Here is a 19,010-nt window from a genome sequence, read left to right as displayed (position 1 = left end):
CCCAAAAAAAAAAACATGAGATTTAAATAATTTGATAAAATATACTTTAAACAGATGTAGGGTTACATTCTCTTGCTCTGGCCCTCCAAATGTCAGGGTGGGCTTGGAAATACTGAGACGGTGGAGTTTGTTAGTCTTTGAAAAGCTCATGTGCTCCCGTCTTCCTCTCACTCATGAATGCTAGGTCAGGGCCTTGCCCAGAGGGAGTACTCATCATCAAGGTGGGTGATAGATAGTAGATACAAACTCAGTTGGAAAATGAAATTTAAATTAAAAGCCATGGAAACAAGGAGAGTTTTCCCTGACACTAGAGGGCAGGAGTCAAGCAGTCAGAAAGGGAGGTGGGGCCAAGAGAGAAGGCCTGGCCTGCACAGAGGTGCTCCAAGCAGAGCATGCAGAAGCTACCTCATCACCAAGTTCTGTATCCCCTGAAAGCCTGATCCACTCTAAAAACAGTCTTGTGCTAAGAGTTGGCACACCTAGATACCTTGTACCCATCATGGATCTGGGGGGAAAAAGATGCTATTCCCCCAAGAAGTTTATCATCTTGTTGACTTCAATATGAAACATCTTATATTATGCCAGGTGAAATAAGCCAGACACAAAAGGACAAATACTGTATGATTCCACTTCTATGAGGTACCTGGGATCGTCAAACTCAGAAAGTAGAACGGAGTTTTTCAGGTGCTGTGTGCGGAGAAGAGATTGGGAAGTTGGTGTTTAAGGGGGACCAAGTTTCAGTTGTATAAGAGGAAGAGTTCTGAAGAAGGATAGTGGTGATGGTTACACAATGTGAATACCACTGAGTTGCTGCTGACTGCCACTAAATTTTACACTTAAAAATGGTTAGCATGGTACATTTTATGCTACATATATTTTACCACAATAGAAATGAATGAATGCATGAATGAGCAAAAGCAAGAATGAAAAAACCTTTTAGAGGCACAGATAGAAGCTTGACTGTCTTGAAGAGGGGGCAAGTTAGCAAGTAGGCAGAAGGTCCTATCATAAGTTAGAGGTTAGGAACATCATTGTCTTTCTGGAAGAGAATCTAACTGATGTTAATCCTTTGCTGATGCAGTGAAACCCACACTATTGAACTTCAGGGGGAGGGAGGATGCACGAGGTTGGTTGGAAGAGGCTTCTGGGGCAGATTTTCCAGCCAGCATAGTATACCATGGATAATTTCAGCTTCAGAGGAGACTCTCTGCAAGCATTCCAAGTCTGGCCACGTAATTTCTGTGCTCCTGGCCTCTAGTCCACAGCTCCGCCAAGTCACTCATAATGATAGCTCAGAGCTAGCCGTGGACAAGCCACTGCCCATGAGAAACCTGGACAGACTCAGATGTTCAGAGCCCATTATTTCTTGAGAGCTGCTAATCTCCAGCGCCAGGCTTCCCTTCCAATTACATGCTGCTCGGCCTTGTAGCAGGGGAAGGAGGAGATGGGGTCTGGGCAGCTGCCAGGATTAGTCATGCAGGGCCAAATTCGTTTTCAGCAGGGTGGGTGAGCATCTGCTCTGTTTTAGCAACATGGCAGATCATTCCTCACTACCTCCGTACAACTTTTTAAAAACACCCACCCACTAGAAAAGATCAACTGAAATGAAATCTGCTGGAGTAGAGTAGAAGATATACCACTCAAGTGGGTGGACTAATTTCATTTTTTTTTCCCCGGCGTGGGGTGGGAAGTTATTCAACACAGTAAACATAATTCTATCTGTTGGGAGTTGTACTTGTCATCTCAAAAGCAAGAGGTGGCTAGCAAATGCTGCCTACTAGGAAGAGGAATGTGAGGGATGCACACCTCAGTACAGACGTTTTCTAACAAGCTCACGTTCCGGGTTTACCAAGTGGTATGCTTAAGTTGATACAAAACAGAAGTTAGTGGTAGGATGTTCAATCAACAAGTTAATCACCAACCATCTAGAAAAGGAGACAAGACCAAGAATAGGCAGGAAATGATCAAAGGACAGAGGATATGGTACACACTTGTAGTGTTGTTGCCATTCAGAGAGGAAATAGTCTCTCCAACCCAAACCTTTACTCCAAGCAATGTCTGTTCCGCAGCCCAAACTCAATCCTTCCCAAAGTTGATTCTTAATTTGTTACCAACCATTTTGTTCCAAACCTATTTTTCCTCCCAGTCGTCTCCCCCACTGTAAAGGCTGCATGAACTACCTCTGCCTGCATCCTCAGGCTGAAGCCACCCAACCATCCCTTCCCTGACAGCTCCCAGATGCACTGGCCTCCTTCCCTTTCCTGGAACACGACAAGGTCTCAGGGCTTTGGCACACACGGTTCCTGCCTGGGACACTCTACTCTTGGTCACTGCACCCTGAATCTTCCATGGCCAGCTCCTTCTCAAAACCCCCTCTCCTCAAGAGGAGTCTCACCCAGCTCCTCCGGGGGCTGAGGCAGGAAGAGGATCACTTGAGCCCAGGAGTTTGAGGCCCGCCTGGGCAACACAGGGAGATCCCATCTCTTTAAAAAGAGTGGGTTCCTTTTCTCTCCTATACCTCATGCACTCACTTCCATGCCTACTGCCATTTATCATAATACTTTGTCTCACTTTCGTGTTCATGTTCACTGCTCTCCTTTAGCACTGAGCTATCTGAAACAGCACAGCCACAACCATTCACCCATCTGCCCCAGGACCTGGCACAGCATCTAGGGTGAGCATCCATTATTTGTGAAATGCACCAGTTGCAGAGGCAGTGGTCACAAAAGGCTCATGAGAAGGGAAACTAAATCAGACATATCAGGAGGAATAGAATTTCATAGTTACTACCTTGTCTATCACTTGAAAGAAACAGCCTGCAGGTCAAAAAATAAAAAATGCTCACTACAGCAGCTAACACATAGGGAGCACTTATGTGCCAGGCACTATTTTAAGTACTTGCCATGTATTAACCCATCTTATTCTCAAAACAGACCTAGATAAACTAGCACTCCCATTTTACAGATGAAGTAACAGGCACAGAAAGATTGAGAACTGATGTAAGGTCACAAAGCTAGGGATGGCTGAGCCAGGATCCCAACCCAGGCAGGCTGGCTCCAACCACTGTTCCCTGCAGGGACCCTTGCAGCAGCTCCTCTCCCTCACTTCCCAGTGAGGTCTCAACTTCCTGTTCCCTCCACTCCACTGAGAAGATTCCTGCCTTGACCACCAACGATCTCTCAGCTGCTAACCCCAATAAGCACTTATTTTTTGTGTGATATCCATAGAGCGGCTTCCTGGCTTAGCACTTTCACATATATCAATAGCAACAAGAAAGAATCCAAGGGCTCAGGAGTTCCAATATCCAGGAAAAACTCCAGCCCACAATGTACTATCTACTCCTGTTCCTTGCACTCCTGAGCTCCCCTCACCCTCCGCCCAGGACTCGCTCTTACCGTTTCATCTTCCAGTCTGAGCTGCAGGCTCTTGTCTCCTTCTTTGTAGTCCTTGGTTAACTCAGCTGAGCGCCATACCTCATCAGGGTCAGGGATCCAGACCCTTGTGCACTGAAAGATTAAAACAGAAGAAACTTAGATACAGAACAAAGCTCTCAGATTTCTAAACGTGTGTCACTACCTAGAAAGGGCCCATCAGGAGAACTTCTAAAGCTATCTGCATGCATCTCCCCACCTTCTCATTTCAGGACACAACGTGATCCAATATCATGATAACGGGAACAACTCACAGGACTGGTAGCAGAAGGCACCTTTTAGATGTTAAAAGAATGCTGCAGATCAATGAAATTAAAATTCCACCCAAGAGACTGCTGAGTCTGCATTTGTTTATACACACTAGATATTGCACCATTATCTCAAAGGGTGTTACAAAATAGCGATGTCAGAGGGAGTTATTTAGCAGGCTACAAACAAAACAATACAGGCAAAAGCCAAGACAGTATAGCAAATGTTCAAAGCTTGGGAATCTCTGCTCTGATATTCTGCATTCAGAGACAGTCATTTTCCTGCAGAAGTGAAAAACAGTGGTCAGGAAATGGAAAGTGCACTTAAGTGTCCTCAAGTTGTCACCCACCTCAATTTATCTGTCCACTCTTTTTCTTTTTTTCAGATGCGGTCTCACTCTGTTACCCAGGCTAGCATGCAGTGGTGTGATCACAGGTCACTGCAGCCTCCAACTCCTGTGATCCTCCCGTCTCAGCCTCCCGAAGTGTTGGGATGACAGACAGGAGCCACTATGCCCGGCCTATTTGTCCATTCTTTAAGCCACAAACCCAAAACTTTCACCCTCCCCAAGTAGCTATCCTGATTTGCAGACAAAGTCATTGAATAGGGCCAAGTTCAGGCAGGAAAGAACACAGACCTTGGTAAAGTAGTGATACAGGATTAACTGTCAGTGACTTGCCCAGCACATTCTCAACATAACTAAGGGGTTCCCAGCCCTGCTTGCAGTCAGAATCACCTGGGGAGCCTGGAAAATACCAATTCTTGGCTGTACCTCAGACCACCTCAGTCAGGATCTGAGGTGACATAAAAGCTCCCAGAGACACTAACAAGTGCTGAATGGCAGCATCTGGATCTCCTGGCATCCCACTGCACAGCTGTCAGGATTTCTGCCTTTTCATCTCATAGGTAGGCAACTTCCACAGGGCCTATTTTCTGTAGAAGCTGTCAGTGTACAGGCACACACACATGCATCTGGCTTCTTGGCCACAGAATATTATCAGGAAACCTGAAATAAATGGTTCTTTTGACCAAAAGCTCAACCAGAACATGTGCTTGGGTCAGCATCATCCACTTCACTCCTGGAGTGACAGCTGAGCACAGACCCTGGGCTAGTCTGTTAACTGTGCACATGCAGCCAGCTGGCTTTATTTTGGTCCTGACTTTTTTTTTTTTTTTTTTCAAAGCAGTGTTTTCCTCCAGGTAATCAGAGGCCTTTTTTTCTTTTAAAAGCAAGATCCTGACCCCTCCTACACTTGCCTCTAATTCACTATGGAGCAGTGAAAGTTGTAAGGCAATAGAATCAGAATACCAGTCAATGAGAAAGCAAACATCGACCACTTTGCATCCTTGACATCCCAACTCAGGGTACAAGCCAAAGTCATCTGTTTCATTACTAAGAAACAAATTCACAGAATCTTAACCTTCTCCCTGCTTCTTGAGCCTGCTGCCTTATGGCAAGATATTGCCATATAAAATAATATAGAGCTTTATAATAACAAAGAGCTTTATAGCATCTGAGAGCTCCAGAGTTAAATATAAAGAAGGTTCTGAGGTACCTCCAGAGAAAACTTTCGGAGCATTTGCTGACCTTAACTGTCAACATTTCTTCTACCCCCAGGTGTCCTCACTTTCTCCACTATCGTTTAAGTCCACCATCTATCCAGCTGTGATGACCTGTAAGCTCCTGTCCCTAAGCCTCACGTGAGTGCCCATCCTTCAGCCTCACCACAGCTCTCTCATCACTGAGTTCTGCTCCTGAGACCCCCCCTTCAGCCAGCACACCCAAGAAATTTTACCTAAAGCAAAGTCTCCACTCCGTGTAAATCATGTCAGAAATGGCTCAAGATAACAGAATGAGGAATAACCAGAAAGGAACAGGAAAATCCCAATAGGAACTGAACGGAGGTGATGTTGTATAGATCCTGGAAGCCAGGGAGCCCAGTCCCAGCTCAGCCAAGGACTCTGCTGGCCATCACCCTGTGGCCCATATGCCACTCATGGGGTGGTTAGTTGCATCCAGCACTGAAGAATCTCATTGCCTGGCTCAATCTCTACTTTTATTGTAGGGGAGTTCATGTACCTTTCTAGTTATATAAATCTCTCTAAAGAGACTGAGAACACCTGGTAGGCATACAATTGGCTTCTCATGTTGTCCCACACCCACAAAACCTACTGCAACATAAGGGGCACAGTGGGACCCCAATGTTACCTTATCTCTTTGCTACTCCAAGTGAGAACCTCAGCATCATCATCACCTAGGAGCAGGTTACAAGCATAGAATTTCAGCTTCCCCCAGACTCACTCTATCAGAATCCTCATACTAACTGCTTACTCTTCCATTGCTGCAACATCATCTCGTTCTTCCCGCCTTTGAGAATACATCAGCAAACTACAGCTGTGGGACAAATCTAGCTCACTGCTGGGTTCTGCTGGGTTCTGCTGGGTTCTGCTGGGTTCTGCTGGGTTGCCTGTTTTTGTACAGCCCATGAGTTAAGAATGGCTGAAAAAAGCTCAAAAGAAAGATATTCACATAACATGAAAAAAATTACATGAAAGTCAAATTCTGATGTCCATAAATCAAGTTTCCTGGGAACACACCCACATTCATTCATTCATTGATATATTATCTATGTCATACTTTCACATTTTAATGCTAGGATTGAAGGCCAGGTGCAGTGGCTCATGCCTATCATTCCAGCATTTTGGGAGCCGAGGCAGGAAGATCATTTGAGGATAGGAGTTTGAGACTGGCCTGGGCAACATAGCAAGACCCTCTACAAAACTTACAAAAAAAAAAAAAAAGTTAGGCAGCTGTGGTGGTGCATGCTTGTAGTCCTAGCTATTCAGGAGGCTGAGGCATGAGGGTCCCTGGAGCCAAGAAGCTCAAGGTTACAGTGAGCTACAAGTGTGCCCCTGCACTCCAGCCTGGACAACAAAATGAGACTCTGTCTCAAAAAACAAAAACTAATGACAGAGACCCTATGGTTCAAAGCCATTTTAAAAACATAGTAGGCCAGGCACAGTGGCTCACGCCTGTAATCCCAGCACTTTGGGAAGTCGAGGTGGGCAGATCATTTGAGCTCAGGAGTTTGAAACCAGCCTGGCCAACACAGCAGAATCCCATCTCTACTAAAATTACAAAAATTAGCCATACATGGTGGTGGGTGCCTGTAATCCCAACTACTCGGGAGGCTGAAGCAGGAGAATTGCTCGAGTCTGGGAGGTGGTTGCGTCAGCAGAGATTGTATCACTGCACTCCAGCCTGGGTGACAGAGCAAAACTCTGCCTCAGAGAAAAAAAAACACACACACACACAGAGTAAAATGTTTACTATCTGATCCTTTACAGGAAAGCATGCCAACCTCTGTCCTTGTACTTACTATTTCCTCAGGCCACAGTGCCCTTCCTCACTTGTCCATGTGGGCAGGGTCCAACTTCCAGCACCATCTCCTCACCGATCACTTCCTTCCCTGTTACCCATAGAGTTAGCCCTACCCAACTACAACCTGCCACTATAAATTCTTCTATGATTAGCTTTCCTTCTGGTTTTGCAGTCATTTCTTTCCCATTAGTTTCATCTCATTACAGCAAGATCTTTCAAATATACTGCTGGGCATCTTTGTATCCCTGCGATCTAGCACATCCTGGCATGGAACAGATGCTCACTAAATGTTCATGCTGAGTACAGGAATCAGTGAACAGAGAATGTTGATTCATGGAGCACCTGGTTTATACCTAAAACACATTGTGATAAGTACCATGTAACCAAGTACGAACACGGGGATCTAGCTCCTGAACCTAAGGGACGTATATCTAGTTGGGTCGATAACTCACATAAAAATATGCCCTAATGGGGTGATGTGACCAACTCCTAAGGAGAGTAACATCTATCCAGTGGAGAGAAGGAAGACAGGGAGAGAGTGGGGAGCAAGTTAATGCCGACTTTGTTAGAGAGAAAGTTGGTAGCCAAATTCTTGCATGATGTTTAAAAGGATTTTCTATATGCAGATCTGATAAAGCAAACTTTAGACGCAAATCTAGTAAATATTTGGGCACAAGATATGTGTCTGGTCAATCTCCACAATAAAGACACATGGACACACACTGAGATTATAGCAGTTCATTGTTAAATCAGAATGAAGCGAACCCTCTGTTCTGTGCAGGATGGTTCACAGCTGCCACCTCCCCGCTCGGCCTCCTCACTTTTATCTTACTTTATGGATTCTCAGCTTAAAGTGTCTATAAATTACTGAGCAGGGCGGTTTACCCAATGTCATTCATCCTGCATATAATGAGAAATTTATAGATCTTCCAAGGGAAATTTTAACCATAATCAAATTTTGCCTTACATGCTGGCTTTGCGAACAACCCCGCCAACCCACCACCTCAAGGAAGACGCATTGCTTCTGTAATCAAGTACAAAGCAGTATATGATGAGTACAAAATATATGGCTAAGAAACAGACACGTGAACTAAGAAGGGAGAGACAAGACTACAGTAGCTGGAAAAGACCTGAGGAAGGCAGACATGATCTGAGCTTTGGAGACAGAAAGATTCAGAGGGGAAGGGTTTCTTTTTGGAGCGATGAAAGTGTTTTGGTAACCAGACAGAGATAGTGGTTGCAAAACACTGAATGTACTAAATGCCAAATTGTTCACTTTAAAATGGTTAGTTTTATATTATGTAAATTTTTTCTCAGTTTAAACACACACACACACAGACACACTGTTCTGGTTGTAGAGAATGCAAACAGTATCTTGTACACGCTCTCTCCTGGCATCAGTTCTCATTACGAGTCTATGAAAAAGCAGCAAAATATTTTCACAGAAAGCCATTATTTTATGAGCCAGACAAACTCTCTGGAATCAAGGATCTTTGTTGCCTCTTAATTTTTTCTCACTTTCAAGGAATGTCTTCAAACAAATCTGACCTCTACCAGATTTACTGTAAGCCAACAGACTATAAGACACTATAAGACAGACAAATTCACTCATACAACCCAATTACCATGCCACTCAATTTGTCACTATCCTATTTTAACAACACTTAATTCCATCATATCAAAGTAAATAAAAGAGCAAGTCTGACCTAATTATCAAAGAAAAGCTTGTGATTTTTGGAAAGTTCTTCTGAAAAGAGCCCCACATATTTCCTACAGAAGGCAGATGCCTACATCAAATATAAATGCATTAGTACCAAGCTATTCTCCAACCCCCTGTTCCTTTCTTCCACTGCAGGGCCAGCTCCAGCAGCTGTTCTCCTACATACACAGCTGGACGGAGTGGCCAATTATGACAAGAGCCTCAATCCTGACTACACATTAGAACCACCTAGGGAGCTTTCACAAATTCCCATGCCAGGCAACAACCCCATCGTACTTTTACCAGTCTCTGGGGGTGGGAACCAGGTAGTGTTTCCTGAAGCTCCCCAGATGAATTCAATATGCAAACAAGTTTGAAAATGTAATTCTGTGTGGCTGACTGGGTAACAGATTTGAAGGGTATCACAGACCCTCATGTGCTACAGGTCTCTCCCCACCAGTCTGCAGTTAAACATTAAACTCCAGCTTGCAGATTATTTCCCCAGAGCTAAAGAACTCTTTCCCAAAAAGTCCCAGCTAAAATGCAAATACAATGTTCAGAAGAGCACAGCATTTACCCCTGTATATGAATTATCAGGCAGTATAGCACTGTGGTCAAGTGTGTGGGTTCTAGAGTCAGATAGCTTTGGGAAGGAATTCTAACCACCACTTATTAGCTTGTGTAAGTTGATGAATGGGTCTGAGCCTCAGTTTCCTTAGCTGAGCAACAGGTAAAAGTTCTATCTACGTCGTGAAGTGTTCTAACAATTAAATGAGAGCCCACTATCAAAGCACATAAGTATTAGGCAATGATGATGATGATGGTGATATTACTATACAGTTTTGTCTAGAAATCCTGATGGTATTTTGGATAGAATTAGAAAATGAGAAAAGGAAAATAAGAAACCTAATGTAGTCCATGTTACTGGGATCGTTTAGATGTCCTGTAGGTCATAATACATGGGTAGCCATGTCTTACCTTAAAAATCAATACCTACTTCTACTCCAAAAACCTAAGAGAAGTGATTCTCAATGCTGGCTGGCATATAAGAATTATCTGCAGATCTTCAGATCTTTAAAAAACAAAACCACTAACACCCATATCCCACACTTGAATAATTAAATCTCTGGGGGTAGGGCCCAAACACTGTATTTTTTAAAAACTTCCCAAGTGATGAATGCACTGTCAAAATTCAAACTCCTATCTTAGAGCGAACCCCAGGTGCCAAGATGGACCTTCAGGGAGAAGAGAACAGGGACATTTGAAACCTGCACTCCCTGGAATTAATAATAATGCTACTTCCACCCCTCCTACTAACATAAGTAATCTTAAGTATTTGAATCATTTCAACTTAGTTTCAAAACTGAGTTAGGATGAGCAGAGTTATCACTTCTCTTTTATACAGGAGAAACCTGAGGGTTAAAAGTACTGAATAATTTGCCCAAGTTGCCAAGAGCTTAGTCAAAAGCAGGCCTGGAGAAAAGACCTCAGTCTCTAAGTCCTCCACTGTCTACCCTACTCCTGGAGAAATATTGATTTGCTTACAGCAGCCCAGAGTCCTGCTGAGTATGTATTTTCTGCAAGTAAAGTGATTTGTAATTACATATGAAAAAAAATGTGCACATGCCCATTAACAACAACACACCAAGTTAAGCCACAGGTAGTTTTAGCATTAAGCATCAGGCAGGCTGAAGTTTCAGTTGCAATGAAGCCTTGACTGGAAGCAGTCTGGGCAGAGTTCCCTGGGAATGGACAAAGGACCCCACAGCCTAACTTGATAGCTGGCAGTATAAACTCCCTGTCCATTCCTGTGATTAGGGGACCAAGAACAAGAACACTGTTCTGTTCACAAGAAAGGAGGAAGAAAAAACATGTCTAAACTAATAGTTTCATTTAACACCAGCAAAACAGCAGTTTCCCAAGTAGCTTGGTACCTGGAAGGATACTGCTGTGTTGTAGGAACTATGAAAACACCTTACCTAACTGTGCTTGCAAGAAGTGGGTCACACTCCACTCTTTTGCAAGGTAAGAATTTAGAAGATAAAAACTAAGCCTTGCACCCCCTCCAAGTAGAGCTTCTCACAATCATTTCTACAGGTACCGCTGTCTGTCTGAAGGAGTGTTCATGGACCCAGACACCACATTCTGAACCCAGTGGTGTTGATTAGTCCTGCAAATCTGGGGAGCCCAAATCAAGAACATTCCCACTGGTGTGCTGTTGGTCATCTTCCCTTCACATTTATTGGGCTGGGTTCCCACTATGGGAGACAGAAGAGCAAGGAGGTGAAGATTCAGATATAGGGTGCTAGACCCCACTCCCATTATCAGGTAAGGGTCTATACTTCTGAGGCTGGGCTTCCTCAGAAGGTATTTCCTCATCTGGTGGAAATGTCTTCTGCACCAGGGTTGTTAGGATTAAATAATGTATACAAAATATTTGGCCCAGTATCTGGCACATTTTAAGTGCTTAGTAGTTCTTACTATGGCAGGACTCAGGCCCTGGGAGGGAATAAAACCAGAGAGAACTCCCTCCAGGAGCGCACAGATAGCCAAATAATCCCAACAGAACCATGCGCATAGAAGTGTCATGGGAACAGAGAACCTCAGTGCTTCCAGATTATTTCCTGAGTTAACTCCTCCTCCCCCAGCGGCGAGCCATGCTTCTGAATTTCCATTTACTCACTTCCATTAAGGTTTCTTGATCCAGTAATAACCTTCCCCTTTCCCCAAATGCTTTCCACTGGAAAGCTCCCTGTAATTTAGAGCCACAAGGAATTACATGTAAATGTCCTGTTTGTCCAGAGCCCCTACATAACTAAAAATTCAGGTATGATTTCTGAGCCAATTAGGTAGATTCCCAAATCCCACCCAGATGCCTCCCTATCTTGCTGCTGTTTTTCTTAAATGACAGAACCAGGGTAAGCAGAGCACTGGGAGAAAGAACTATAACATAATACACACACAGATGGGGACAGCAGAGAGCCACTGAGAACCTGGGGGGAGAGGAGAAAAAAGCAAAGAAGAAAGTCACTCTGATGTGGTAGCTGCATAGTCACATAGCACAATTATAACAACATTCAACATTCCCTACCATTTAAATGAAACCAAAGTCAATTATAACCAAAAGACAAATTCAAATGCTATGGTATCATATCATCTCAACCCAGTTTCTTGAGAAAAGAGTCAACTTTCTGTGATATCTCATTGTGTCAGTCACAATTCCATCTTCTCTATCACACATTCTATATCTGTATTTGAAGCTAATAAAGAATCGAGTCTCCATGTGGCTGATGAAGGCAAAATTTACCTGTTTACTGCCCTACAAATGTAGTTTAACAGAGTAAGCAGTGTGTCCTCAAGTGATGAATTGACAAGATGAGAAGCTTTTGGTGTATGAGGAACACTGCGGAGTCATTTTATCCAGCTGGTTTATACCAGTAGTATACTTGTTGGTGAGGGAAGCAGTGATAGCGGAGGCTTAGAAATACCTATCAAGCAGTGTGGTGATGCTCTCACTTCAAGACTTCCCACGATCTACTTGGACAACAGACATATCAGTTTAGTACTTTCTGCATGTCCACTTCCAATGAACTTGGAGTGTAAATCCCTGAGTCTGAATTGAGCACAAGGGAACATTCTTTGGAGACTGTGAATGACCTACTGGCCTAAGTGGCAAGATCACTGAAAGCTCCTGTTTAAAAAGGGGTGTGTCCACAGTAAGTCAGCTTTTTAAGGCTGCAATGCAGAATCCATTTAACCTGCTTGCCAAAAAAGCTAAAAAAGATTTCCTCAAAGCTGGTGCATATCATGCAGCTAAAGGATATGTCCAGATCCAATCAAGTAACTAAAACTGTTAAAATCCTACTTCCATAATTCAGCTCCTAGACTGTCAATGCTCCCTAAACACAACAATCAAGTATATGAATTAAGCAATCTACTGTCGTATTAAAAATCGTTAAGTCACTTAAGATAGTTTTCCAGAGCATACCACCTTCATTTTGAAAGCTCATTGACATAATCCAACTTTTTAAATCCATATCTGATTCTATCACAGGATAGTTGTTTTCATCTTCATCCAGTGGATTTATATCCTCATCTCTATAAAAGACCAGTATATTGCTTTCCCCAGAGAAACAACCTTAACAGTTTATGATCACCATAACACTTACTGAAAGGTCATAGCCCTATAAATATTTATGCAGTCTAAGTTTGCTTCCTTTTTCTTTTTAAAAACCTGTTCTGTTACTTGACCTCTCTAAGCAACCAAAGCAAGCACTGACTGAAGTTATTTTAGGCTAAGTTCTCTTCTGCAAACCACTTCATTGACCAAAATAATTAAGAGAAAGCATAGGAGCACCACTCTTTCCTAAGAAATAACTTGGGGGAAACTGCACCTTGTATTTGAGTGCATGAGTTGGTTTTTCCTTACTCTGTCTTCAAGAGATGACATATCTCAGAACTTACCCACCTCACATACTTGCATCTGGGACTCAAGTGAGCTCTCAGTTTTTCTTCCACAGGAGCATGTCTCCCCCATCTCCAATTATTCAAATACCTATCTTTGAAGCTGTGCAATAAACATTCAACTCCTATATGTCCCTAATAGGCTACCAAGGCTTACAGACTGGAGCATGGACTCCAGTTCACCTAATCCTCTACAAGTATTTACTGAACACCTCTGCACAACAGCCAGGTACTGTGCGAGGTGCTGGACACAGTGAAGAGGGGACATGATGTCTTAGTCTGTTTTTGCACTGCTATAAAGAAATACCAGAGCCTGGGTAACTTATATAGGAAAGAGGTTTCATTCACTCAGTTCTGCATGGCTGGGGAGGCTGGGGAGGCCTCAGGAAACTTACAATCACAGCGGAAAGTGAAGCAGCAGCAAGCACCTTCTTCACAAAGTGACAGGAAAAGAAAAAGTGCAGGGGAAACTGCCACTTATAAAACCATCAGATCTCATGAGAACTCACTCACTGTATAGAAAGTAGCATGGGGAAAACCACCCCCATGATCCAATCACCTCCCACCAGGTCCCTCCTTTGACATAGGGGATTACAGTTCAAGATGAGACTTAGGTGAGGGGTAGAGCCAAACCATATCACAGGGCCCTTCAAGGATCCCAGACCACATGCAGCTAATCTTCTGCAATGGTCATAACTGCATCAACAGCACCAACATTGACAGCATGTGACAGGGGACCTGACCCCTGTGGGTCATCAGGAAAGGCCTCACTGAAGATGATTCAAGCTGAATCCTAGATGGATAAGGAGGTAGCTGGGCAAGATGTGGAAGGGAGTGGTCTCCAGGCTGAGAGGATACCTGTGTGACAAGTCTGGGGCATGAAGGAGAAGGGCTTGCTAAGGAATTGAAAGAGGGCCAGTGTGGGTTGGACACAGAGGACAGTGGTGAAAGGGGCTCAAAATGACACTGGCAAAGGTGCAGAAGCCAGATCCAGTAGGTTCTTAGGGGTCACATTACAGATTTAAAGTATTCTATAGGCAATGGAAAACTACACATGAATTTCAAACATGGGAAAGGACACGGTCAAACCTACATGATAAAAATACCAGATTTACAGATGGAGTATATACGGAAGAATTATTCTCAGTATGATAGTTGAGTCTTGCAATGTGCATAACTCCAGTCCCTTTCCTTTGTCCTCATACGAGCACTAACAATGAAAGGAAATCATGGACATCATTTGTCCTACCACTATCCCCAAATAAACTGTCTTTGAAACTCTGCCCCTGAATATTCCTTTTATTTGGTACTCGTATCATTCTTGATTGCTAAACTGCCATTCCTACCACACTTCTGTAGAAATACACTTATAAAGTTTTGAAACTTCTTTATTCATGTATTATTTCATGTATCATCAACCAGGTCTACCAACTTTTTTCATTGCATTAGGCAATATGGAGCTAATTTGTTGTTTCAGAGGGTGAATGGAAAAGTTTAGTGCTAAGAATAGAGAAGGAATGTTCAGCCTAGGTACATTAGCAAAATGGCACAATAATACCATCTAAAATTCTAGGATATCAGAAGAAAGGAAAAAATGTTCCCAAGTCAACACACATACTGAGTAGCAGCCATGAAACCAGTTGTGACTTTCGAGCTAGGAAAGTTAAGTGGGTATCTGCTGCTTAAATTACTATTACTCTAAGACCTTAAAAAGATGCCTCAGATTTCCAACCTGCTTTTGAGATGAATTACTAAGCAGACACTATCAATAATACGGCCTGCCTGTTTGGAACCGAATCATTCTCTGGAGAGCTCTATCTAGTGTTAATATCAAACAAATAGAGCTGTTGGATAACCATAGATCCCCTAGGATGACCACAGCTACCTCAAACTCCTCTAGGCCAAATGAACATGTTTTAGAGAGATTCAGGTACAGCTTTATCCTGAAATGTCCTTTCATGTTCAGTTGAAAACTGTGTCTGCAACTTTAAAGATAACTGGTCTGACACTCTGTGTTCCTCATAAGAAAAGACTTAATAGAGTTTAGGAAGAGAGAAGCAGAGATGAGGTTGCGTGAAATGCACCCTTTATACACTCTACTATGAAGATGGAAGGGGGAATTCATCTTAACGAGAAAAGGTAAAATGAGAGATATATCCCATCTTCTCATTTTAAATGTCAATCTAAAACTTTGCACAAAAAGAGAGGTGTCACTGTGAAAACCATTTGAGGAGTTATGAAGTAAATGGGAAGACTGGTTATATTTCCTGTTCTATCTATACATGGATGAGTTATGGCTGGACCCAAGGGTTACAAGAAGCCTTTGCCTGCTGCCTTCCTTCCTTCAACCCAAACCTGAGCAGCATGTATACACCCATCAGATGAGCAGTGCTGCCCTCAGACGCTGTTGTTCAGAGTCCAAGTTACCACTGCTACTGCTATAGTTTGGATCTTTGTCCCCTCCAAATCTCACGTTGAAATTCAATCCCCAATATTGGAGATGGGACCTAACGGGGGATGTTTGGTCATGTGTGCAGACCCCTAATGAATAGATGAATGCCCTCCAGGGTGGAAGGCAGTGAGTTCTCACTCTTAGTTTCTGCAAGAGCCGATTGTTAAAAAGAGCCTGGCACCTCCCTGCTTCTCTTGCTTCCTCTCTTGCCATGTGATCTCCACAAATGCTGGCTCCCCTTTGTCTCCTGCCATGAGTGGAAGCAGCCTGGGGCCCTCTCCAGAAGCAGTTACTGGCACCATGCTTCTTGTACAGTCTGCAGAACCATGAGCCAAATACACCTGTTCTATCAACTACCCAGCCTCAGGTATTCCTTTATAGCAACAAAAAATGGCCTAAGACAGTTACTATTAAGAACAGTGACCCATGGGGACAGGTAACACAAAAGCACTCCAGTCTTGCCAGTGCTGTTTTCCTTACCAAGTATACACCACAGACATGTTCTAGAACACATATACATACATACATATACACACATACATACTATACATACATACATATATACACACACATACATACATACATATACACACACACACAACACTTTTAGAGTAGAAATATTTTAAATCCAAAGGAGCTCAGAATCTCTGGGACAACATAAGCAAATCCTATTCCTCAATAAAATTCTCACTTTCTTACAGATGCCTTACATACTAGGTAGCCAATAAAGCTTTTGTCAAATATGTGAGATTAATAGTAGATACTGAAATAGGTGCACATCCCTATTTTAATAAGTATACATCCCAGGTCTTAAAATAGAAACCCATACCAGGTGTTAAATCATCCAGGTTCTGGATACAGTCTGAGTCATACTGTATTCTTTCCAGTACCACTTAGGTGTTAAAATAGGGACACATCCCAGATCTAGAGTGTTAGCTTTCTGCAGTGCCCTCTGCCAGTGCCCTGGCTCCAAGGCCTTCCTGGGGTCCAAGCCCCCATAGAGGAAAGCCTGGGAGACCATCACAAAGGACTGACCAAAACTCCTCCAATAAAGTTAAGTGATCCAAGTAGTCCCACCTTAAGTAAACTGGAAATGCATAGAAGAAAACAGAAGGAAAGAAAAGGAAGCACCCTGTTTCTGGACACAGGCCAAGTCACATTTATTCTTTCCAGGATGACTGAGAATATGGAGCTGGAGATGTCAAGCAAAAGGCAACTGGGTCTTGGTGGGAAAGAATGTGGCTCTGGTCAACAGGTTACCAAGGCACATAGACCTCCCTCAGCATCCAAATAGCAAAATGGCATTGGACAAATCATTCACATTCTCCTGACCTTGGCTTTCCCAATCAGTAGGTTAACTAAATTAAGCTCTCAACACTCCATTTGCACTTATCATTTAACCACCTTCCTGCTTCCCGGTAAGACGGTTGCCCATGGCAACATCTTTAATGTCCACCTTTAATATATCCATGGAAAGGTTAAAGTTTGTGGCTCAACAGATAGGCCTCTCTCTAATCAGAGGAGAGACCACAGAAGTCAACTATTTTGGGGTTTGGTTTCAGAATAAGAAACTCTATCATTATTTAGCAGGTAAGGGAAAGAAGGCTCCCAGGAGGATCAGTGTCTAGCCCAGGAACATTCATCTATGGAGTCCAAAAACCGTCCTGGGTGTGAGTAGGAAATGGGTAAAAGGGCAATGTTCCCTGGTTAAAAAACATAGCAATAATAATAATCATTGGATGTTCAAAACATACCCCTTATTGGCAATTCTCTCCCCTGCTGTATCTACCATCTGCCTATGTTTAACAGAGAAGCTTCTTATTTGGGTTGACGCTGAGCTCTGGAGTCTGTTTTCACCACTGACGTAAGGATGAGGAACAGCATCACGTCAGGACAGAGCTCCACCACTCACAGCAGGGACGGTAAGCACCACAACATTGGCAAAATTTTCCCTTCCAAGTCCCAACGTCCCATCCCCTGAGTCTTCAGTGTTGTGCAGCCTCGCCGTCCATTAGTCCACAGCTAGATGTGACACACTGTCTACTGTCCATTCACAGTATCCACCCTCTCACACTCATGTCTGAGTATGCTCATCCCCGTTGCCCTCACTCCTCAGGCTGGTACCGCTAGAAGAGCACGAGAGTAATTGCAGTTTTCAAAGGGCTTATGCAAATAGTAATTCCTAGAATTCCATGAGACAGGAAGCACAGGGGTTCTTAGATACAGTTTACAGCTGAAAGACACTGAGATCCAGGAAGTTAAGGAACCTGGCTGTGCTCAGATCCCAAAAAAAAACCTGAACCCAGAAATAGACCTTGATTCCCCAGCCAGTGCTCCTTCTACTTCTCCAAGCCCTACCCAATATTCAGGTTTAATTGAAGAGTTCCAACCAATCACCAAGACCTGTTGGTTCAACCCCATTTATTCAGGCACCTAGAACATGCCAGATAACGTCGACATCAAACTCAAATTCAGGATCCACTCTCAATTTCCACTCTGCTACCTTAGTTCCAGACTTCACCTCTTACCTGAAATACTGCAATTTACTTTTTTTCTTTCTTTTTTTTTTTTTTTTTTTGAGACAGGGTCTTACTCCGTCACCCAGGCTGGAGTGCAGGGGTGCGATCTTGGCTCACTGCAACCTCCACCTCCCAGGTTCAAGCAATTCTCCTGCCTCAGCCTCCCGAGTAGATGGGATTACAGGCACCCACCACTACCCCTGGCTAATTTTTTTGTATTTTTAGTAGAGACAAGGTTTCACCATGTTTACCAGGCTAGTCTCAAACTCCTGACCTCAGGTGATCTGCCTGCCTCAGCCTCCCAAAGTGCTGGGATTACAGGCGTGAACCATCGCACCCAGCTGCAATTTACTCTTAATTGGCCTTCCTGCAACCAATTTGTTCCCACTCCAACTGATTTTCTAGATTGCTTGCTTCTAGAGCAGTTCTCAACTGGGGTGGGGGGCAAAACTGTTCCCAGAGGACACGTGGCAATGTCTTCAGACATTTTTTATTATCACAAGGGTGGGGGAGGGGGTCCTACTGGCATCTAGTAGGTAGAGCTCAGGGATGCCACTATAACAACACACCGCAATGCACAGGACAGCCCTTGACAACAACAAATTATCCAGTCCAAATACCATTCATGCCACAGTTGAGAAATTCTGTTCCAGAATCATTTCAAGAACAAAAACACCCATCCTGCATGATACCATTTTCTGCTTAAAATGTCCACGGGATAAGTTCATACAAGACTGTTCGCAATTGGCCCAAATGACTTTTCTGGCCACATCCCCATCCTACCTGCGCCCCCCAGCCCCCACACACCCCCATG

At 43.5% G+C, this 19,010-nt stretch overlaps 1 protein-coding gene across 1 annotated transcript in view; it reads right to left on the bottom strand.

The window, feature by feature from the left end:
- MYO5B (myosin VB) overlaps positions 1-19,010 on the bottom strand; it is a 284,042-nt gene that overhangs the window by 239,180 nt on the left and 25,852 nt on the right. The window contains 1 exon segment of the mRNA XM_017888643.1: positions 3,396-3,506. Coding sequence (XP_017744132.1) covers positions 3,396-3,506 — 111 coding nt within the window.

The sequence above is a fragment of the Rhinopithecus bieti genome, unplaced genomic scaffold (genome assembly GCF_001698545.2).
Source record: "Rhinopithecus bieti isolate Rb0 unplaced genomic scaffold, ASM169854v2 scaffold_18295, whole genome shotgun sequence".
Classification (NCBI taxonomy): domain Eukaryota; kingdom Metazoa; phylum Chordata; class Mammalia; order Primates; family Cercopithecidae; genus Rhinopithecus; species Rhinopithecus bieti.
This window is presented reverse-complemented; position numbering and strand designations above follow the sequence as displayed.